Here is a 23,090-nt window from a genome sequence, read left to right as displayed (position 1 = left end):
ATATTATCACCAGTTGTCTCTGAAGAGTGTTGTCTTCCTGTAGGGGAATTCTGAAGAAGTAAATAAGCCTCCCCCCCCCCCCCGCACCCGCCCCGCATAGTAAATGCACGAATGGTGACAAAGAGCACTGGCCATCTCTGCTCTTATGTGACTGTTTTTAAGGGAGTTTTTCAGTTCTGTAGTAATCACTTGTCAACAACCTTGACATTACTTTCATATTCATATGAAAGAAACATACTTGAATTTTTCCGAGAAGAAATATTTGATTGCAGGCTACGTCCACATGATTTGGTATTGTCAAAAAATACAAATTTTGCTAACTAGATACAGGACAACAAAAACAGAACAAACCCTAATGGTAGGGTGTTGGAATATTGTTCCAGGAAAACATTCAAAGAACAAATTTCACGCAGGTTTTTGTCAAAATAATACGTGTAGTTGATTTAGTCTGTAAAATCAATCTGTCGTGCTGCCTGTGACAGCAGATTGGGAACCGTGTCATTGACTGTGTCACTGCCCATACAGCACTTCTCAGCTCATGTTCGGTATGCTTGTAAAGCATTTTATGTGCAGCTGAACCTGTCACATGTTAAAACCAGGACCTGAAGTACAAAATAAAAAGTTTAATCTGGCTTAAAATGTTAATTTCAGTTACTATTATAAAGTGCTTTTTTAATTTAAGAAATACCCATTTTTTTTAATTAAGTAGTCCAGAACCGTATAATCTCAGGGTTTTTTTTTTTCCTCAGTTTTGTTTTTTTAAGGATTTTATTTATTCATTTGAGTGTGAGAGAGAGAGAGAGAGCGTGCATATACACAGGCAAGCGAGCAGGGGGAGGGGCAGAGGGAGAGGGACAAGCAGACTCTGTGCTGAGGGCGAGCCGTACCTGGGGCTCAGTCTCACCACCCGGAGATCGTGTCCTGAGCCGAAATCGAGGGTCACACGCCCCCTTACAATTTCAATTTTTGCGGCTCTTCCAAAACTCTGTGTGTATCATATTTGATAGTGAAGTTTCCCTTCCCTTAGGGGATTTCTTGTATTTAGATTGTTATAGGAAATGGGCTTCTTCATCTTGTTTGGTGATTGAGTCTTGTAAAGGAAGTGACTGTATTCACAGGACTTACAGGGCCGACAGACCCTCTGGTTCCTGTTCCAGAACGTCCTTTTTTCAACATCAGGTAACTGCGTGGTAACAAAAGAACCTATTAAACGCTTCTTTCGCAGTCACCCCTGTGGAAACCAGCGTGTATTTTAAGAGAAATTAATTTGAGCCAGATAAAGGTCGGACAGATCTTGTTTTTCCTTTCGGAGTAAAGTCATCATAATTACCTTCCATTCCTGTTTGCAATGAACCTTTGGCTTGCCTTGTGCGGGCGGGGCCCCCCTTCCCTGAGAGCCTGTTAACCTGCCTTTTCTCCACCCTGCAGCCCCACCTGCACAAGATCGTGAACAGCTCCATGGAGCTTGCACAGACTGCCAAAGAGCCCTACAACTACTTCCTGCTACTTCGCGCCCTCTTCCGCTCCATTGGGGGAGGCAGCCATGACCTCCTGTATCAGGAATTTTTGCCTCTCCTGCCAAACCTCCTGCAAGGTCAGTGCGGCGACTTGGGTTGCCTCTTAGTCTTGTGTGCACGTAGGAGTTTGGCTGCCTGTGTTTGTGGGGTTCATCCTCTGCACCCAGTGAAGGTCACGGTGAGGGGATGGATGTGCATGTCACCTGCCAGAGGGGTTGTGTGTGTGTGTGTGTGTGTGTGTGTGTGTGTATGTGTGTCCATCCATCCATCCCTGTGCCCCACTCTCTTTAAAGGCAGTGGGACTTTGAAGGGAGCCCTCCTACTCAGGAATGGACCTTCCTCTCCCCGCTCAGAGTGGAATAGAGTTGGAAGGTTTTCATCACGTTGGTCAGGCTTTGTATTTTCGTAGCATTTGGTAAGCAGGCCTGGAACATGTTTTCTGGGGCTGCTTCGTAATAATACCAGGGCTCCTGAGATTGAAAGAGAATCTAAGTAAGACAGGGAAAAAGCAATTATAAAGCTGGCTTATAAGTTTATGTTTTTCTTTTGTTGCACGTTTGCATAAGCAGAACCCTGTAATTGCATGTAAGCAGGAATGCTTTTAAGATAGGGAGCTAGAAAGGGGCTCCTTGAAGAGAAGCCATTTACAACATATGGTACTTAGGAGGTAGTGGGAAATCGTTGACCATGTGGCCTGTAATATGGCCAGAAGTCCACCGTCCATAATCCAGCTCCACTCGCCGTATTTAAGCCTGTCTCCTGTCCTTCCCCAGCCTGAGCCCTCTGCTCTGAGTCTGACTTCCTCCTCCTGCACTCCCTACCTCGTTGTGTTCAAGTGGGTCCCCTTCTGGGGACCTGGTCTTTCCCTCTCCTCTTCCTCCTTCTCCTCCGGACTCTGAATCCAGTGGTGCCTGCTGTGTGATGCCTGCACCAGCGCCTCTTTTCTCTGAGCTCTCTCCATCCTTTCTGCCTTGTCTCTGAGCACGTGGGGCACGTGCTGATCCGACATGTTTCCATTAGGAAGGAGCTCAGGGGACCCTCATGAAGCGTGGGGAATTGACTTTGTGGAAAGGAAGATCCTCTCTATTGATAGGAAACAAAAGTGGATTTTTTTTAAAGAAAATGTTTATTTTATAGCAATAGAGCTCAGCTGTTGTGTGTTGAAAGCCTGATAACAGACGTAAGGTTGTAAACCTCAAGCTTGAGGGGAATGGATCTTACTGGTCTGTGTCTTTGGATTGGGCTTGTTAAAAAACATAACATGATTCTTATTTTTTTATTTTTTGAGGGGTGGGAGGGGGCAGAGGGAGAGAGTCCCAAGCAGGCTCCACACTGACCACGGAGCTCAACGTGGGGCTCTATCTCATGACCCTGAGCCGAAATCAAGAGTCAGACGCTCAACCGATTGAGCCACCCAGGCGCCCCAACATAACACAGTTTTTATTTAATTTTTTTTTTAAAGGATTGTATTTATTTGACAGAGATCACAGGGAGGCAGAGAAAGAGGGAGGGGAGCTGGCTCCCTGCTGACCAGAGAGCCTGACTCAGGGCTCGATCCCAGGACCCTGAGATCATGACCTGAGCAGAAGGCAGAGGCTTAACCCACTGAGTCACCCAAGGGCCCCCATAACACAGTTTCTAAAAGATTTATGTATAATGTTAACCATTTCATGAAGATCGATGTTAAATAACTATAAGTTAAATTTTAATGTGTAATTGCGTGCAGCCTGCTGTTACTACCGTGAACGTGGCCGACAGAAGGAGTCACGGTTATAGGATGGGTTTAGCTAACCTGTAGATCACGAGAACAGGAGATCGTGTCCTCCTGTCGTCACGTTCGTGGTGACAGGGAAAGGCGGAACCGTTACTTTGCACAGTCCGCTGCGGCCGGCCTGGGCGTAACTTTGCCCTCGGTCCTCCTCCAACCCCGCGTTTAGGGTTGAACATGCTGCAGAGCGGCCTGCACAAGCAGCACATGAAGGACCTCTTCGTGGAGCTGTGTCTCACGGTGCCCGTGCGGCTGAGCTCGCTCCTGCCCTACCTGCCCATGCTCATGGACCCCTTGGTGTCCGCCCTCAATGGGTCGCAGACGTTGGTCAGCCAAGGCCTGAGGACCCTGGAGCTGTGTGTGGACAACCTGCAGCCTGATTTCCTCTACGACCACATCCAGCCGGTGCGCGCGGAGCTCATGCAGGTAGGCCCGACATCTCGCCGGGGCCAGCGCGGGCCAGGGCCGGACGGCGGGTGCTTGTGTGTCTGGTTTCTGCTGGGAATTTTAGGCTGGTGTAGGTGGTTTCCAGAGGTGACGGGCCTGCCCTGTGCCCCATGTTGGGCTCTTTGCAAGACGAAGTGCTGTCGCTTTCAACTTCGTGAGTCTTCCGGCTTAGGAAGACATGTGCAGAAATTGCCTGCGTTTCGGGCAGACGCTCGTTTTGTAGTATTTCCCTCTTCCAGAGGGCTTTCCCGGGGGCGCGTCCTTGTTCATTGGAGGACCCGTGAGGGCGGGCGTTAACAGTTCTCTGTGCTGCCAGCGGGATCCTTCCTTTGCCCACAGAAGATCTTGAGATACCACAGTAAAGAGAAGCAGACTCCTGAGGGAAGCACAGGTGTCCACTTGGGGGTCAAGGGAAATGAAGCAGATAATCAAGGAGATTATTTTGTTGTTGTTGTTTTGTTTTTGAAGATTTTATTTATTTGACAGAGAGAGACAGCAAGAGAGGGAACACAAGCAGGGGGAGTGGGAGAGGGAGAAGCAGGCTTCCCGCTGAGCAGGGAGGCTGATGCAGGACTCAATCCCAGGACCCTGGGATCATGACCTGAGATGAAGGCAGATGTTTAACCGACTGAGCCACCCAGGCGCCCCAAGGAGATTGTTTTGAAAACATTTCATATTTTCTCTTCATGAGAGTTTGTATAATAAATATCAGGTTTCTCCTCTATGTTTCGCAGTTGTATTGATTCATAATATAGTCGGTAATTGTTAGAGGTTTATTTAGGCTGCCTGTTACTTACTTGTCTACCCCTTTGGTAGAGAGTATTTGGGCCCAGGCAGGGGTCAGAACGCCAGCTTTGTATGATGGAGACACCCTAACGCCTAAAAGACAGGAGTCCAGATTGGAAACTCACTTGAGGCAGGGTCGGGAGACTTACCCACCAGTCCCGAAATGCAGACCCTGGGCTCTATCTAGGTGGGAGGGAGTGGTCCTGGAGGTCAGGTCAGGGCCTCAAGTCCACTCTCTTCAGCTCTTATGGAGAATTTGAGAGCATTCCTCGAGAACAGCACTGTTGGTTCTGGAAGGCAGACTCTGGGTCTGACCCAGGTGCGGGTGAGCATCATGCGGGAGGGGAGGAGGAGGCAGGGATGGGTTCATGGGCCTCTTGCCATTCCATGAGGCAGACAGCCCTAGGCAGAGACCAGGGCGAGGCTACTTCCTGCTTTTGGAGATGCAGTAAACTCCCCCCACCTCCACCCCGGACAAGGGTCATCTCTCTGTGGTCCCATCAACCAGCATTCATTCCCAATGCCACCTTGTCCTGGGGAGTAAAGCAGAATTTCCCTCTTCTAAGGATATATGAGAAGTGGTTGGGCTGGGTCCGGGAGAGAAGGTAGGGAGGATTAGCATCTCTCAACAGGTGTTCATTCAAGACAAGCCTTTTCAGACCTTTGGGGATGTAAAAGACATTGAAATTTTGCTTTAAAGAAAAGTTCCAAGATTTTATGTTGGCTATTGCTAGGTACTAGTATCTGGCATTGTTATGGAAGATGACTTAAGAAAATTGACTTAATTAGACAGACATAGTAATTTTTAGGACTTAAGATAGTTCAGGTAAAAGAATGTGAGAACAACAAGTTCTTTGGAACTGTTGAGTGCATGTGGCCCTTACACTAATTGTAAGTATGAGGTACATGTCCTTGCCATGTGTTCCCGTAACACGGGTCCTGTCATGATCTGTGTTTCCCCTCTTAACCATCCTTTCTAATGTGAGGTTTGAAATGTATAAGATAGGTTAGTTGTCCTATTTTTAGGAATTTGTCACATTGATACATTATAAAGCTTAAAAAAGGGACTAAAAACCTGAGAACTCATCATCAGACCCCAGGACAAGAACTTCACCGGTAATTAGCACTACTCTCCATGCTTTTCATCCCCGCATTTTGCTTATGCTTAAACCATATGGGGCTTAGTTTTCTTGCTCCTGAGCTCTCTGACACTTACCACATGCTACCATTTGTATTTCAGGGGCATGGAAGGACATTTATGTTTATGTGTGCATTTTCTTTAAAGGCAAAACGTTTCTGGAAGGATACACAAGACTACTAACATTGGTTTCTCCCAAGAAGGGGAAGTGCATGTTTAGGGGATAGAGATGGGAGGAAGAATTTTTGCTGTATAGTCTTATAACTTTCGGATTTTATTTATGAACCACGAGAATGCATGACCTTGGAAGGATTTTAATGGAAGTGCGTTGGGTTGTAGGCTTTATGGCGCACCCTGCGTAATCCTGCCGATAGCATTTCTCACGTGGCCTACCGTGTACTTGGCAAATTTGGTGGCAGTAACAGGAAGATGTTGAAGGAATCCCAGAAGCTGCACTATGTTGTGACTGAGGTTCAAGGCCCAAGCATCACAGTGGAGTTTTCCGATTGTAAAGCATCTCTTCAGCTCCCGATGGAGAAGGTAAATTTGGAACTTGCGGAAGTTTTGAGGAACTTCTTAAAGTTACTATGCATTTCATTTTAAGAACGCTGATTTCTGTTTGAAAATATGTAAATAAAACATGCACTTTCTTGGGAGGGGATATCTTTTTTTTTCTTTAAGATTTTATTTATTTATTTTTAAATTTTATTTATTTGACAGAGATCACAAGTAGGCAGAGAGGCAGGCAGAGAGAAAGGGGGAAGCAGGCTCCCTGCTGAGCAAAGAGCCCGATGTGGGGCTCAATCCCAGGACCCTGGGATCATGATCTGAGCTGAAGGCAGATGCTTAACCAACTGCGCCACCCAGGGGCTCCCCCGCCTTTTTTTTTTTTCTTTTTTAAAAGAAGACTTTCCTGACATCTGGGAGGAATGATACCATCATGGATAAATGTCCCCCTAGAGTTATTTTCCATCATCACCTCAATCTTCCTGTCCCCACACTTCCTGAAGCCCATGCGTTGTCCCTGACCCTCCCCCAGCCTCTCACGCAACCCCATCCCATAGATGGGGGTCCTCTCCAGACCTCAGGGGGAGGACTCCCTCGTGCAACCCCGGCCCCTCACCCAAGCCTTTCTCAAAAATACCTGCCAGTAAAACACCAGTTTCCTTCTAAGAGACTACGGTTAAAAATCCGTCTTTACGTTGAAAGTCGCTCTAGTGAACATTCTGTGTCAGGTGCCCCTTCCCACATTTTAGGGAATTTCCTTAATACAGGATTCTGTTTGCCGTGTCAGTGGCGAGGTGGGTATTAGTAGTGAAAACTAAGGTACCTGACAGAGCCAGAAAATGTCTTTAGAAGTGGTTTTCCCTCAAAGAAGAAACCAAGTTTTGAAGATAGGCTTCCCAGTCCTCCTGCACGCCCACACGGACTTCAGACTATGTGAAGGTCTGGTTTTCTGGCAGCTGGCAGCCGAGGGCACGCAGCACCCTGCTACGGCTGGAGGGGCTGCTCAAGCGAAGGGAAGAAGCAGCTTGGCCACGCTGAGTGCCAGTAAATCCCCATTAAGATAATCCTGCTTTTGGCACACTTCACAATCCTTTGTTCTTTTGGCAGGTAATTGGCTCAACCTTAGCCCCTTCTGAAATTATCCCTGCAAGCCGGGGGTGACTCAGCAGGTAGCTGTGGTCATGCTCCATGTGGCCGTGGGGAGTCTCTAGGGCAGGGCTGCTGTGTCTATCAGCCCCGCTCTGCTTCCTCACACACAGCCTGGGTAAATCTTGCCTCTGTCACACAGACCAGTTTTTTGGTTGGTAGGTATGTAATTGTCATGACAGGTGACTGGTCTCTTACTATTAAAGGCGTCACATGATTTTGTGTGGGATTTTGCCCCCCCCACCCCCTCCAACCTAACTGAACAGGATGAAATGTGTGTGTAGCCATGTGGGTTTTCTGGAAAAGTAAAACCCTCTTATCTTCTAAAGAGAGAATTGAGTGATTGTGTCATTTCTGCATCAGCTGTTCCTTTACTGTTGTAGGCCATCGAAACCGCTTTGGACTGCCTGAAGAGTGCCAACACTGAGCCCTACTACCGGAGGCAGGCGTGGGAGGTGATCAAGTGCTTCCTGGTGGCCATGATGAGTCTGGAGGACAACAAACACGCCCTCTACCAGCTTCTCGCACACCCTAAGTATGTTGGGAATGTGGTTCCTGCGATCGGTGCCTCTTAGGACGTAGGGGTGCAGAAGGCCTCCCAGATTCCTAGTGCTAAGTGCATGCTCTTGTGAGTCGGGAAGTCCCCATGGTACCTGCCTAGTGGTGCTTTCCTGGGCTTTTAGAGGAAATGAAGAGAAGGGACCAGCTGCTGGAGAATTAGAGTTTACCTTCGTCATCGTGTTCCTGATGGTTGCCTCTCCCTGAGGTTGTCAGCTTCAGGAGGCAAGGGTCCTGCCCTTTTCTCTCCGTAGCTCGCTGGTGTATCCGTAGTGCCTCGCACATGGCAGGTGTTCAGTGGGTCTTTGGCTCTTCTGGTCCACCGTGATCCTTTCATTCTCCACACATTTGTCTTGCAATACTTGTATTTTACTCTTACCATTTAGGGCTGTGACCATAGGTGATGGTCTTGTGTGATCGTGTGTGTATGTTTTCTTGCTGTGTTCCCCATATTGTCTTGCTGTGTTCCCCATATTTTCTTGCTGTGTTCCCCATACACATTTCACAAATGGGAAAATGTGTATTTTCACATTTCTCACGGCATCAGTGGTGGGTGGTACGTGTGCCATCAGTGAGCTCTGTGACCTTGTCTGATTGTTCCCGTGGGGTGATTTTTCAGCACATAAGGCGTGTATGGCTGCCATTAATAGCTTTTTTTCATTTCTGTTTCCTCATTGATGGGGGTTACTTCTTAGAATTTGGTTTAGTTAGTCATAAAAGATCAAAATAAGACATCAACTTACTTTAAAAACTGTAAAAATACTGAATCTGCCGCCATGTTTTAAAATGGGTCTGATTCATCCCCTGTGCTTGTATGAGGTAGGACATCCTGGATGTCCCCAGAACCATCGTAATGAAATTCATCATGTAAGTCCTGACGGTGGAATCATCAGCTCAGGACTTCAGTGTTATGAGGACGGACTGGATTTTATCTTTCAGCTTTACAGAAAAGACCATACCCAATGTCATCATATCTCATCGTTACAAAGCACAAGACACTCCAGCTCGGAAGACGTTTGAGCAGGCCCTGACCGGGGCGTTCATGTCTGCTGTCATTAAAGATCTCCGGCCCAGCGCCCTGCCCTTTGTCGCCAGCTTGATCCGCCACTACACAATGGTGGCCGTTGCCCAGCAGTGCGGTGAGTGGGGCAGAGGAAGTGCTTATGGGACTCCTTGTGGTGCTTCAGAAATGCAATCAGGACATTGTGGTGGTCAGAGGAGCGGTTTGGCTGGTTGATTTTTGGCCTTTGTTTTCTGTCTTTTTTTTTTTTTTTCCTAAAGATTCTGTTCATTTATTTGAAAGACAGAGATCACAAGTAGACAGGCAGAGAGAGAGAGGAGGAGGAAGCAGGCTGTCTGCTGAGCAGAGAGCCTGTTGCGGGGCTCCATCCCAGGACCATGGGATCATGACCTGAGCCGAAGGCAGAGACCTTAACCCACTGAGCTACCCAGGCACCCCTGGCCTTTGTTTTTTGATTTCCTGCTTACTGCAGGTTAATTGCTATTTCGGTGGTCATTCTAGTAGTAACTTGAAAACTGCTACCAAGTGTCTCTGTACAGTACACCCAGTGGAAGATTTTCACCCTTTGTTGTTCATGGAAACGGGTAGAATACTGTGGACACTCTGCATATGAGACAGTTTGTGGTCTCCCTTGTTGCTGGTCTTCTCTCCCTCCATGTGTTGCTTTCTAAGGCCCAGCCTCCCTCCCTGCCCTTCGGCTGGGTCCTCCCTGCGGTGCTCCTCGCTGCTGTTCCGACCTCTGCTTTGGGGTCCTCGGGCTCCAAATGGGGAGGGACCACTTTTATTCATCTCCTTGTTTCTCTTTCTAATCCATTGCAGAGATGATAAAAGTGTCCCGAGACTGCCCATTGCTATACAAGTTTTAGAAGTTTCTGGACACTCACTCCCGGTTTTGTAGCTCCCCCAACCAGCACTGGTCAGTGGACACACTCGAGTAGCACTGCGGCAGTTTGTGCCCCTGAGGTCCCCCATTCTCCAGACGGATAAAGCCGCTTTCTCTGAATGCTGCAGAACACTGAGAACATTCCCGCTTGTAGCTCTTCATGCCCTTCTTGACCTGAATAGTCATTGATCTTAGATCGTTTCTCAGTGTCTCTCTCTTAACATCTTTCCAGCAGGCTTGTAAGCTTGATAACGAGCGCCCATCTTGCCGGGTACCTGCAAGGCTTTAATTAATTGTTCTCTCTGTGAGCTGGGCATCATAGCCGGGTTGCTTTTTAATTATTTGTACATCAGGAATGTCCAGAGTGTAGCCCACACTCATTTCTGTGCTGTGCCCCTTGGCCTATTTAATAATTTTTTTTTTCTTTAAGGAGAAGATACATGGTTCTGATTATCTTAGAGAAAATCTGAAAAGAGCCTACTTTATAATAGGAAACATTCAGAAAAATAACCTTAGGCCACTTAGTTTACAAGTAATTGCAGTTTAATGGAAGTTGGCTAAAAGCACCAGTGCTGGCTTTTGTTGAGCTCCTAAGTTCAAGTTAAAAAATGAGATAGTTTTGGGGCGCCTGGCTTGCTCAGTCGGTGCAGCATGTGACTCTTGATCTTGGGTTGTGAGTTCGAGCCCTGTGTTGAGTGTAGAGATTAGTAAAAAAATAAACTTTAAAAAAAAAAAAAACTTCTTAATGAGATGGTTTTGCTGTTTGGGGGCGCCTGGGTGGCTCAGTGGGTTAAGCCTCTGCCTTTCACTCAGGTCATGATCTTAGGGTCCTGGGATCGAGTCCCACATTGGGCTCTCTGCTCGGCAGGGAGCCTGCTTCCCCTTCTCTCTCTGCCTGCCTCTCTGCCTACTTGTGATCTCTCTCTGTGTCCAATAAATAAATAAAATTTATTTGAAGGAAAAGAACACGCATGTAAATAATTAGCTCTTCTTTCTCCCATTCCCACCGCCTCTCTTCCAGGTCCTTTCCTGCTACCTTGCTACCAGGTGGGCAGCCAGCCCAGCACAGCCATGTTTCACAGCGAAGAAAATGGGTCGAAAGGAATGGATCCGTTGGTCCTTATTGATGCAATCGCTATTTGTATGGCATATGAAGAAAAGGAGCTTTGCAAGATTGGGGAGGTGGCCCTAGCTGTGATATTTGATGTTGCAAGTATCATCCTGGGCTCAAAGGAGAGGGTAAGGAAGGGCTGAGGAGTAGTTGGGCATGGTGGTGCCTGTGGGTAGTCCTTCTAGAAACTGGTTCCATGGGGGGCTAACAGCACGGTGTGTCTGTATGTTTCTCCCCAGGCATGCCAGCTGCCTCTGTTCTCGTACATCGTGGAGCGCTTGTGCGCGTGTTGCTATGAACAGGCCTGGTATGCAAAGCTGGGGGGTGTGGTGTCCATTAAGTTTCTCATGGAGCGGCTGCCTCTCACTTGGGTTCTCCAGAACCAGCAGACATTCCTCAAGGCACTTCTCTTTGTCATGATGGACCTGACTGGAGAGGTAGGTGATGGGTGGCCCCAGACCTATCCAAGCGGTTCCAGAAGCTGACTTGCCGAGAGTATTTGGCATAGTTAGTACGAAGCCCTTCTGCCAGCCTGCTCTCCTAGAGGCCTAGATTTCATTACCGCGTCTTTCACACGAGGACAGATCAGGACCCCCATAGGCTTTCCCTGGTTACCTGAATATCTGCGTTGATAAAGAACCGTCCCAGACCAGAGCACGTAACACGGTGCCTCTGTAGAGGGAAGTCGTCCTCCTGGCTCTTGCTGTAGGGCTAAATATTGCACGTGCTGCAGGAGTTTCTCTGGAAGTTGCATTTCCATGAAGCTGTGCGCAGGTGTAATGCACATAGTACGTGGTGGGCATTTCTAGCTTCTCCGTTTGGGAAATGCAGGAGTTTGTCTATGTCGCCATTTTCTTCCCGGAGTGACATACAGCAGGCTGAGGTGCCGTAGCCGCTGAAGTACTATGTGCAGGTTACGAAGCGGTCTTGGTGAACCAGCGGGGATCGGGGTGGATCCGCAGCAACAGTCCCTTTCATTCCGAGTCCCTGGCCCACAGGTTTCCAACGGGGCCGTCGCCATGGCAAAGACCACCCTGGAGCAGCTTCTGATGAGGTGCGCGACGCCGTTGAAGGATGAGGAGCGAGCCGAAGAGATTGTGGCCGCCCAGGAGAAGTCCTTTCACCATGTGACGCACGACTTGGTTCGAGAAGTCACCTCTCCAAATTCCACTGTGCGAAAGCAGGCCATGCACTCACTGCAGGTCTTGGCCCAGGTCACTGGAAAAAGTGTCACTGTGATCATGGAACCCCATAAAGAGGTGAGATTTCTGTCCCTGGAAAAGGATAATTGGAGCAACACTTCTGAGACCTTTTTCCCTCACATCTGACTCGAAGAAGATACATAATCTGTAATTTCGTGTCCACTTCCCCAGGTGCTACTGTATATGCTCTCTTTGACCTCGGGGACGTAGAAAGAAGTGGGCTGATGTTGACAGCTGTATCCGTAGTTGTCAGCATCCAGAGAACAGAAGGCTGGTTTCCCAGGTCTCTAGCAAAACCCAGTCGCTCTTCTCTTTTTTAAGAGCGGTTACTTGGGGGGCGCCTGGGTGGCTCAGTGGGTTAAGTCTCTGCCTTCGGCTCAGGTCATGATCTCGGGGTCCTGGGATCGAGCCCCGCATCGGGCTCTCTGCTCAGCGGGGAGCCTGCTTCCCCGTCTCTCTCTGCCTGCCTCTCTGCCTACTTGTGCGCGCTCTCTCTCTGTCAAATAAATAAAAATTAAAATCTTTAAAGAGCTGCTACTCAGGAGACTTAGGAGTTCAGTGTGCCTGAAATGTAACTATCCACCGGCCAGTTTTAGCCCATGGAACGTAGCTTCCCTTCCCCAACTAAAGGGCATCCTAACCTTTCATGTCATGGCTTTCAGATTGATAGTCGCTTTAGAATGTGGTGATGAGCAGAATTTGCTCTTCAAGGGACAGCAGGTTAGTGGTGCTTCCCCCTTGCCGCCCCAGGTCCTCCAGGATATGGTCCCACCGAAGAAGCATTTGCTCAGACACCAGCCCGCCAATGCGCAGATCGGCCTGATGGAGGGGAACACGTTCTGCACCACGCTGCAGCCCAGGCTCTTCACAATGGACCTCAACGTGGTGGAGCATAAGGTGTTCTACACAGAGGTAGGGGGGTGGTGGTGCGGCGTGGTGTGGATGGTGATGACGTGTGTCTGGTAACCTGTCTCTGTGCGTGAAGACTGGTCAGGCAGCACTCAGAGAAGGCACGGGTGGTGACCCCAGGGGACCGGCCCTAACCTGGCACAGCGCCCTGCGCAGGTACGTGACAGGAGGTAGGCCTGCTGACGGGAGCGGTCCCGCCCAACGCGGCTGTGTTCTGAGACCTTCTCCAGGGCACCTCGCTCTGCAGAGCCTTAAGGATGTAACCTAGAGAAAGACGGACTCTCTGCTTTGACCACTCTCATCGGCTGGTGCCCAGAGTAAGACGGGCTCGGAGCGAGCGCCAGGGCATCGAATGTATTTGTCCCCTGAGAACGTGCCGTGTGCTGGTCAGAGCTTACTCCACACGAGGGCCATCCTTTAGCTCTGACAGCTCTCTGTGAACTGTCGATTCTGATTATTCTCATTAGGGTAGTGGCCGATGGCATTCTGCAAGTGTTTCTCTCTCTGAACATTCTAGTATGGGGCGGTATTAGAAACAAATCGAACTGTAGATACGGTCAAGTTCTAGCTATTAATTCGTAGAATACTTTAATGGTCTGGTGATCAATCCCAATGTGAGATTTTTTTAAGACCCGGATTTTTTAAGACCTAAGGCATTGTTAGAGTAGACGGAGGCAAAAGTCATAAGGAAGCAACTTCTTTCTGATCCACACTAAGTTTGAATTTCCAATTACGGAAAATTTACCTCTTGAGTTTTTAAGTCCTATGTATTTACTTGGACATGGAATCCTATGATAGCGTGGTCTAGCTTTGATCTTTTATACCTTGTTGCATCCCTTGTGTAGGAGTCCTAGTTCATGTGACCTGACAGAGGTCCTAGGAGAGCCACCAGAGAATGGGGGCAAGTTTCCCTTTGCTGGTTCCAGAGGCAGATGTATCTTAACCTACGTGGAAAATTCCTCACTAAGCTTAAGGCCAGAACCTGGTGGTGTTGAGTGGTAAATCCCGGGGGATGCAACTGGTTTCCCAAGTGTTGATCAGAGCATTAACTGTATCAGAACACGTGAGGGTCTTTTTAAAAACAAAGACTCTCCTGAGTTCTCAGGTCAGACCTACAATGGACTGGCTGCAAGCTTCCCAGCTGATTCTGGTGCACGCTCACTCTGTCTAGATAGAGCTGCCAACACAGATGTCTGCACGTGTGTGCATACACACATGTGTTGATACGGGAGGAGAGTTGTTGTGATGGAGTGGAGTAAGGTGGTGACTTGAAGTGCTTTTGGTATATATGCTTTTTTGCTGTTTGAAATCTTTTACTAGGTAGGAATCTTTAACGGAAAAAAGGTGACGGTAAAGTTTATACCGTTTCCCCAGGATGTACGTAAAAGGGGAAAACAGTGACAGAACAATATACATGATATTTTGTGTTTTAGATATATCAGTATATACTGGAGTATCATAAAATGTCCAGAAAGATAACCACAGGAATCTCTGAGTTACGATATTCTCCGTGACTTTCAGCTTCTTTCTTTGTACATTTCCTGTACTTTGTTGGGAGGGGGGGTGTTAAGCACTCCAGGGTCAAATCACAGCACACGTTTGTCGGGCACCAGCCCACAGCTCTGGAAAGCAGCTCTGAATACAGAGGGAGACGTACCTGCCATCGTGTTTGCAGTTCAGGTGATCCCTGGGGTGGGGAAACCATGTTACAGTATCAGAGTGGGGGAGAAAATGTCTCAGAATTTATTTCACTAATGAGGCTGACAGTTTGCTTGAGAGGAAGCTCTGTCACGTTCGATATTAAATTCCCCAGGGTCTGAGTTTAGTTTGTCAGTTGTGTTGCATGTGTGTAAGATTGCTGTGTTCTGTTATTTTCAAGGTTACTGTGTCTTCACAGAAAGAGCTGGCTAAATTAAGTTGTTTTATCTTTCACAGCTGTTAAATCTGTGTGAGGCTGAAGACTCAGCCTTGACAAAGCTGCCCTGTTACAAAAGCCTTCCGTCACTCGTTCCCTTGCGAATTGCGGCATTAAGTAAGTTCATATGAATTAAGTCTGAAACAAGTCATGGGTACGAAGGTGCAAGGAGGCAGTGGCCTTTTGGGGGGTTTTATTTTTTTATATTCTTTCTAAGGTGGGACAGTTACATTTGTCTGTTTCTTAAACGACATGAGGAGGTGTCAACGGGTTGTATAGATGGTTAGGATTTAAACAGTTGTTTACTCTTACAAACTATGTATTTTACTTTATGGTGATTAACTCGGTGCTGTAGTTCACTGGTGAATCCAACACTGTAGTTGAAGAGTGTAGTCCTAGTGTTCGTATGTTGCCAGTTCACCCAATCAGAGGATACGGGAAGATACGCTACAACCTTCAAAGGCTTTTCGGTGGTTCCACGGCACTTGAGAATCCTGCTCTCTTTAGGCTTGCATGACCAGCGTCAGCTGCATTGTTGAATTTTTACTGACTTGAATTCTTCTCACTTAGAAGCATCATTCCCCCCACTATTTTTTTTTTCCTGAATAAATACGCAGTAAAGTTTTTTTAGTTGACTTGGTCTTTTGCCTTGTTGATTTCTATACGCTACGTGAAATGTTGCCAGAATCATCCTTGAATTAGAGGTAGACAAATTGAGAGGCACACCATATTACCTGTGCTCAGGCGCAGGGCTGGGGTGTGGACGACAACGGGGGGGTGGGGAGAGGCTCTCTGCAGCCAAGTTTGGCATCTTTGTTCTTTGGTGGGGATTCCTTTCTTCCTGCACCTCTCATGCAATCCTGTTGGCTAACAGGGGCATTGCTCTAGAGGATTGAGGTGTGTCGCCTTTTCCAAGAGCATTTGTGTTTTCAAAGCCTTGAACTCCCCACGATGGGAGGAGGCTGCCTGATGAGACACGGATAGCGGAAGAGAAGTCAGGCTGTGTGTGTGTGTGTGTGTGTGTTCCCTCCCTCAGCGCTAGAGTTCAAGGCCAGCCCTCTCTGTCACTTCATTGTGCGTCTGCCCGCAGCTCAGCCATCCTCTCACCCTGTGTGGGGATGTCTTGGGGAAGGGGTGTCAGTGGGTGCCCCCTCTTTTCCCCCTCTAGCCCTTCTAATATCTGGATGGGGTTGTATGTGTCACGGCCTTTCTGAGAGGCTGTTGACTTCCCTCTTAGATGACACAAACACGTGTTAGGAGACCATGTGTTCTTTGGTCTTCCTCGCGGCCAGACACTTGGCAGGTGCTTCGGTGATTCATACTTGGTGTTGGTTGGGAAGAGCCTTTAGACGAGGACATCGTTCATATATGGTTTTCAGGTTAATAATGAAATTGTATTGATCTCTCTTCCTAAAGATGCGCTTGCTGCCTGCAATTACCTTCCTCAGTCCAGGGAGAAGATCATCGCTGCACTCTTCAAGGCCCTGAATTCCACAAACAGCGAGCTGCAGGAGGCCGGAGAAGCCTGCATGAGAAAGGTGAGTGAGTGGCGTGTGCGTGCAAATGCGCGTGTGTCCTGTCACCGGGCTTCTTCCCGATCACGTTCACCTGGTTTGTACACCTGGAAGTCTGCCTCGCGTGAACACACACGGGAGTCCAGTAATGTCTCTGCTTGTTTCCTAGTCACACTTGTTTAAAATATTCAACAGTAAGGACGAGTCTCTGTTTCATGATAAATTTTTGGAATGTATGTGGTTAATATTCCACAGATTGGCTGCTGGAGCCAAATGAGTTTATTCCGTTATAAAGTGTATTCTCTTGGCTATTTTCCTCTGTAACTTTTCTTTTTTTTTAAATAGTTTCTGGAAGGTGCTACCATAGAAGTAGATCAAATTCATACGCACATGCGGCCTTTGTTGATGATGCTGGGGGATTATCGAAGCTTGACGCTAAATGTCGTGAATCGTCTCACTTCCGTCACCAGGCTCTTCCCAAACTCCTTCAATGATAAATTTTGTGATCAGATGATGGTAAGCCAAATGCATTTAAACGTAGTTAGTAATCAACCTGATATTTTAACTTATTTTTTTTTAGGTAAGTAATAGATATGTGTGTGTATATATACACGGTTTAAAATTTAGGAAGTGTGAAAGGGGTACTGTGAAAGTCTCCTCCCATCCCTGTCCTCCAGCTGCCCACCTCCCCTGCCCGGGGACAGCCAGTGGTAATGGTTTCCTGAATGTCAGTCTAGAGATGTTTTATATTTGTAGTGGGACATACATATATTCTTTTCTGTTTCCCTCAAAAGGAAGCACCGTATACACAGAGTTCTTACTTTTTCTATTTGCCACTCATCATTTCAGATCAGAACAGAAGTGCTTCTTCCTTCTGTCTCGTGGCCACGTACTATTTCAGTATGTGGACATGCCAGAGTTCATGGCACCATTCCCCCACTGACGGTGTCTAGATTGTGCCCAGCCTTTTGGTATTATAGACATTGATGTAGTAAAAAACATACAGGAACTTTAGAAGTCTTTAGGGTTTTTTAAAATTACCAGGTAATTATGCAAATAAAATACCTCTTTGACAGTGTTTAAATTTGAAGTATAAGCCGATGAAGGAGGTTGAACTATAAACTGTCTTATGCATTCAGTTTTGCTTCTGGTAAGTAGAAGTTTATAAATAACTGAGGATTTCATGCTACATTGACTGCAAATGTGCACGTACTTTTCATGCTTAAGTTTCTCAAGTGGCCTTTGGCCATTTAGACGTCTTGGGGATCGAAAGGCTTCTGTCTCGGTAGCTGTGGTGCGTGTAGTGTGTGCGGAGTATAGCTCTGTGGCTGCGCGAGGACCACACAGCTTTGTACCTCACACACGGTTTCTTTGTACCTGCAGACTCCCGAGAAAGGAACAGTGACCAAAACACCTTGACTGGGAGTTGGTAGTATTGTGGTTGGCCCTTAAAATTGTAGCTGACGTCCTGTTAGAGTGTTACTGGGAAGCAGTATTCCATGGAATTAAGTTTTCCGAACTGGAAGACCCCTTCCTCTTTAGCTTCCAAATGTGTGGAACCCACACGCTCTTCCAGCGTCCGTGCGCGCACACCCTCGCAGGCGTGGGCACGGTCCCTTCCCGACGCGAGCACATTGGATCCGTGCCACATCTGCTGTCACGTTGCAGCTCTTGGTACCTGTGGCGTGTGACCCTTGCGTGCCTTCCAGGTGGCACAGCATTGTCGTTGGCATCTCTGCCCTCCCCGCTGCCATTTCTTGCTGCCTTTGCCTCCCTGCCGGAGGCGACACGTTTGTGGCTATTTCACTGGCAAACCGTCGGGCACCTCGTTCAGTGCACGTCGTTTCCCCAGCGGTTAAGAGTGGCCTGGAGAGACTGCCGTCCCACCTCACAGTCTGCAGTTGCTGACATAGGCCGGGGGCTCTGTGTCTGGTATATTGCGGGGACTTTCCCCCCTTTCTGGCAGGAGAGCTGTTTTCAGAAGGGTTAGGATTTCTCTGAAAGCAGATAGCGTTGATGTACTTGGATAAAAAAGGGCTGAGTTGCCTTGCCATTTGTCCGGCCATTTTCCTCCGGCCCCCACCTTGCCCAGGTCCAGCCTGGGTCTCTGCCGATGGCACATTTGCAGTGGGGTCTTCTAATGTGTCTTCTTCGCGCTGCGCTGAGGCGGGGGCAGCACAGCAGTCTTTGTTTTCCCGAGTATGATATGCTTTTGAGATTAACAGCTTAAGCCTTCAGTGTAATTTTAAGAGCTGAGACACTGCTGCGTAGAATGGTCATTCATGAAATCAACCCCCAAAATTGCCTTTTTAAAAATTCAAACTTCTTGTTACTTGACCTTGAAGTCTCTCATGTAGGTATGTGCCTCTGAGCTAGAAGTGAATTTATGTAGAGTGAGTGTTATTTTTTTCCTTTGTGGCATCTGAAAGCAGAGTGCCTAGGTGAAGCAGCTGGCTGCTTCGTTCGCCTTTGGTTTTTGTTCCTCTCTTATCTTCAGTAAAACAGCTGTTGTGGAAAGATAGACTTTCATGAACGTAGATCTTAGTGATGATTAATATCTTTCCAGGAATTTTACTGGCAAATAGCTTAACATACTAAGTTTCTTTGAAAGCATGTATATTTTAGTGTCTCTCACTGTGTATTCTTTGGAACACTGGCCCCGTGAAGTGTTTAGGTGGACTTAAGTCACCTGTCCCCAAGTCACTTTGACCTCGGAACTTCCTGTAGGGCTTCAGTGTGTGAAGAACAGGTTTTGGACAGTGTGGGACAGTGAATATAGTTCTGTTATTTGGATAGTGTTGTGGTTTTACCTTTAGGCTGAGTGCTTATCTGCCAGGCTTTGCAGGACACCATGGCTGGAAGGCTGGCTGCCGCGTGACTGGGCAGGCCAGAGTTGCTCTGGGCTCAGGGATCTCTCTTCTTGTACTCTTGCCATAGAATACAGGGTCTTACCACATAATGATTGTCCTGGTTCTGCATAGGAGGGAATTGCTTCCTGTTCACACTCGTTTGTGCAGCCTCTGACGAGATGGGATCTGTGCTTCGCCCATCCCCCAACCCCCTCCTTGTGCCCACTGCTCTTTCGCCACATACAGCGGCCAGGCCTGCCTGTTGGTGGCTTCAGGGCCTTTGCATCTCCTTTTCTATGCCTGGTGTGCTCTCCCCTTGTGCTTCTGGAATGTATTCCTCAGCAAGGTCCTCTGTGACCCTGATCGCCTTCTGCAGCTGACTCCTTTTCCTCTTCCACAACCCTTACCGTGACTGTTCCACAGCCAGCGCCCATGTATTTCACCTTGCTCTCCCCGCTAGAACCCGAGCTGGGACGAGGATAGGGATGATGTCTGCCTGTTCACTTCTCCACCCCGGGGGGCCTAGCCTGTGCCTGGCTCCTCAAGGCTCTGCATAAACAGGCGCAGCGCAAAGTAACGTGGTCATAGGAGCGCAGCAGTAAAATGCCGTATCGGAATGGCCAGGTTTCAGGACGTTTCCTGTTACATCAGGGCAAATTCAGCCTCCTGCTCAGAGAACATGATGCACAAGGTTACTCCCTCTAGTTCAGTGTTAGGGCTGTTTCAGATTCGAACACTGCCATCTTCACATGGAATATGATGGAAATTAATGATTACATACGAATTTTCATCTAAGAACAGCATGGACTTGAACTAATCACGTGTGAGAGAAGAATGACTAAGGATGTTGTTTTTTCCAACAGCAACATCTACGAAAGTGGATGGAGGTGGTGGTCCTCACACACAAAGGGGGCCAGAGGAGCGACGGAAACGTGAGTGACTTGTTTGCTTCTGGGAAGGGCACCCGTGCCACTGCTGTTCACAATGTTAATATCGAAGCAGGGCTTTTAATTAAAACCCCGGTCAGAAACCCAGTTTATGTGATTATAGTCGTGTGCATTGTTGAACATCTTCTACTAGCAATTACAGTTTGCCTTTGTTTTTCTTAATTATTAGAACATTCCTTTTTGTGTTTCTTTAAAATCTCTTTTTGTTCACTTTAATACATTTTCGTTGACAAGAATTCTGGGATGCTTGTAATGTTAGTATTTTTAATTTTACTGGTTTTGCCGTAAAGTGTATAAAGTGTATTTTCTAGACTGTTCTTGGCAGCCGCTGTTTGCGTGGGGGCGCGTTCCTCAGCCGTTTCCCATTGCTTCCCATCGTCACTGCCTCACGGAACTAAGTGTAGGTTTCAGGGCTTCAGACACGGAGGAGAACGTAGCAAAGCGTCACGTAGATACTGGCATGTATGTTGACGGGTCTGAATCCCCACCCCAACTGTTTGCCAAAAATCACACGGCCAGTACTTGAAAACCCATTTTCATGGCTTTCAGGGAAAACTACTTTAGGTAAATTTTTTTATGTGTCTGATGTTGGTCACTTAAGACTTCGCTCTTAAAAATAATGGTTTTTGCTGTTTTGAATCTAATCTGTGTATGTTAATTTTCGTTTAAAATACTTTCCAAGTTGATGACTGTCCAATCGGTAGGATCGTGTTTTCCCTAAGGTCCTGTTAAACCTGGTGAAATTGTACGGCAGTGTCCTAACGAGGGGACGCTATAGCTCCTCAGAGGCATAATCAACGTGGCTTTTTGTCTTCCTCTGCGCATTTGTCGGATGCTGTGTTTCATCCCAACTTGAAATTTTTTTTTTTCCTTTGGCTTTATTATGCTTTGTTTTGGCCATTCTGTGTCAAGGTGTTTTGTTTATGTAAGTCTCAATTCCTGCTGCTTTTAAAAACAGCCAACTAAAGCAAAACGAAACCAGGATTTTACACTTTTTTTAGGAGTGTTATACCACCATGACCTCTTGGGAGGTTTGTTACTTATACACAAAGGGAAAAATCAGGAACTCTTCGTGGGGGAGAGCAGAGTATATATTCAAAGCCTAAACTCTTGGGAGTAGGTACAGGTGTCTCTGTGCCTTTCCTCCCCGTCTCTTATCCGCTAGGTATTTTTGTTCTAAATTTTATATCTGTTTTATAATCTGTTAATTTTCTGAAACGCACAGTTCTAGAATAAACATCGAACAACCTCTAGGGGGCAAGTGAATGATTTCCATTAGATCAGAAAGATTCCATCAACTTTTATAGCACATTATTCGGAGGGCTTCTTGGATGGGGCAGAGGCAGTGGGCAGGAGACGGAGCTGTGGGTACTGGAAAGTCTTCCAGCTCCTACAGAAATGTGTTGTGACTTCCTGACCGGCCTGGGAACACCCAGCTCCGCGGGGGGTGGCCTCAGGCCCTGGTGTTTGGGGTTCATGAGCAGCGTGCCCAGTTTCATTGCCTCTGCCCGAGGCCAAGCCGCCCTTCTGTCCTTGAGCTCTGATCATTTTTTATGAATGTTGTTCAGGGTTGGGGATGGATCTTAGATCATAGTCTGTCCCCATTTGGTTGACTCCCAAAATAATATTCCACGATCGGTGAACCTACAACTGAAGACGTGTTAAATATTTGACTAAAATAAAACAAATACGAGCTTTTCTGTGATGCTCTGTACCCTGAAAATCAGAGCTCCGCACGAGCACCGTTTTTAGGAAGGTTTGCTGCTTAGCGTTAAGCTCCCGGGGTAGAGCTCCCGACCCCTTGCGGTGCGGTGTCTCTGTGTGCATGCACAGCTTCCCAGAATAACCCAGCTCTCTGTGGGCAGCGGCCTGGCCTGTGGGTCCCTCCGGCGGGGGTGGGGGCCTCACACGTGCCCCGTTACGGGGGGCTAACCCACCTGGTACTCTCCTGACTTCCGCTGGGAAAGAGGAAGAGCATTTCGTTAAAGTCAGTGCTGCACCTAAGATCGTAACTTACTCCAAACAGAACAGAGTTTTAAATGTATTTCCTTACAATAGTTTCTCCCCCTGGGCCAGAATTCCGAAATTCCTGCTTTTTAAATTTGATATAGGGAAGGGACATGTGCTGTTCCACACTCTCTGAAGGGTTCTGTTTTGACGTCTGAAGGGTGGAAGGTGTACTTTTTTGCTGCTGAGCATTTGCCAATGACTGTGTGCTTTTTGATAATTGTCTTTACTGTCTTGTTTCTCCCCTCCCCATAATCCTTACTGTGTATGAGTATATGGGAAGTTTTTATGTAAATAACATAAATAGAAAAAAAAAAGATGATTTTCCTCCCCATCCTCAGGAAAGCATTTCCGAGTGCGGGAGATGTTCCTTGTCTCCATTCTGTCAGTTTGAGGTGAGAACAACCCTATTAAAGTCAGTTTATGACTTGCACTGTGAAGAACAGTTTATATTTTCTTTTCTTTTCTTTTCCTTTTTACCTTTTTGTTGCCTTTTTTCATGCTGTAATTTTTGCTTTGGTTCAGCCTGCCATGGAAGGGGTAGAGGTGAGAATCCCAGTGGAGGCGCAGGAGGGGGTGTTGTCGTATTTGGTTTTGCTGTGACTTGTGGTTCTGTGGTGGACAGAGTGCGTTGTGCCTTGGAGTGCAGTGAGCCGTATCGTCTGTCTGTGGCAGAGTCGTATTAGTACCATTGCTGTGAACTGTCCGGATGCCACGCATGTTTCCTATTAGGACGTTTTAAGCAAGATTCTAAGTTCTTTGGTTTTTCTACATGTTCGAATTGCAGTATGTCAACACCGTTTAAGATTTGACTGGGTTTCGCTCTCAGAATGTTCGTATGAGCTCATACATCTAACAGCCTCTT

General features: G+C 47.4%; 1 protein-coding gene across 8 annotated transcripts in view; it reads left to right on the top strand.

Annotated features, from left to right (window-relative positions):
- Nucleotides 1–23,090, top strand: part of TRRAP (transformation/transcription domain associated protein) — a 113,325-nt gene that overhangs the window by 30,924 nt on the left and 59,311 nt on the right. For 4 of the 8 annotated variants that reach the window (XM_032872675.1, XM_032872676.1, XM_032872677.1 and 1 more), the window contains exons 19-31: nucleotides 1,429–1,594; nucleotides 3,455–3,711; nucleotides 5,996–6,196; nucleotides 7,693–7,844; nucleotides 8,807–9,006; nucleotides 10,793–11,010; nucleotides 11,122–11,319; nucleotides 11,881–12,141; nucleotides 12,835–12,996; nucleotides 14,929–15,025; nucleotides 16,325–16,446; nucleotides 16,768–16,938; nucleotides 20,135–20,203. In XM_032872675.1, coding sequence (XP_032728566.1) covers nucleotides 1,429–1,594; nucleotides 3,455–3,711; nucleotides 5,996–6,196; nucleotides 7,693–7,844; nucleotides 8,807–9,006; nucleotides 10,793–11,010; nucleotides 11,122–11,319; nucleotides 11,881–12,141; nucleotides 12,835–12,996; nucleotides 14,929–15,025; nucleotides 16,325–16,446; nucleotides 16,768–16,938; nucleotides 20,135–20,203 — 2,274 coding nt within the window. Of the gene's footprint in view, nucleotides 1–1,428; nucleotides 1,595–3,454; nucleotides 3,712–5,995; nucleotides 6,197–7,692; nucleotides 7,845–8,806; nucleotides 9,007–10,792; nucleotides 11,011–11,121; nucleotides 11,320–11,880; nucleotides 12,142–12,834; nucleotides 12,997–14,928; nucleotides 15,026–16,324; nucleotides 16,447–16,767; nucleotides 16,939–20,134; nucleotides 20,204–22,566; nucleotides 22,621–22,750; nucleotides 22,772–23,090 lie in introns of all 8 variants that reach the window. The other 4 variants (XM_032872669.1, XM_032872671.1, XM_032872670.1 and 1 more) reach the window with 2 other exon arrangements.

Source organism: Lontra canadensis, unplaced genomic scaffold (genome assembly GCF_010015895.1).
Source record: "Lontra canadensis isolate GAN:19392208 unplaced genomic scaffold, GSC_riverotter_1.0 scaffold45, whole genome shotgun sequence".
NCBI classification, from domain to species: domain Eukaryota; kingdom Metazoa; phylum Chordata; class Mammalia; order Carnivora; family Mustelidae; genus Lontra; species Lontra canadensis.
Note: the sequence above shows the minus strand (reverse complement) of the source record. Positions and strands in the feature narration are given on the sequence as shown.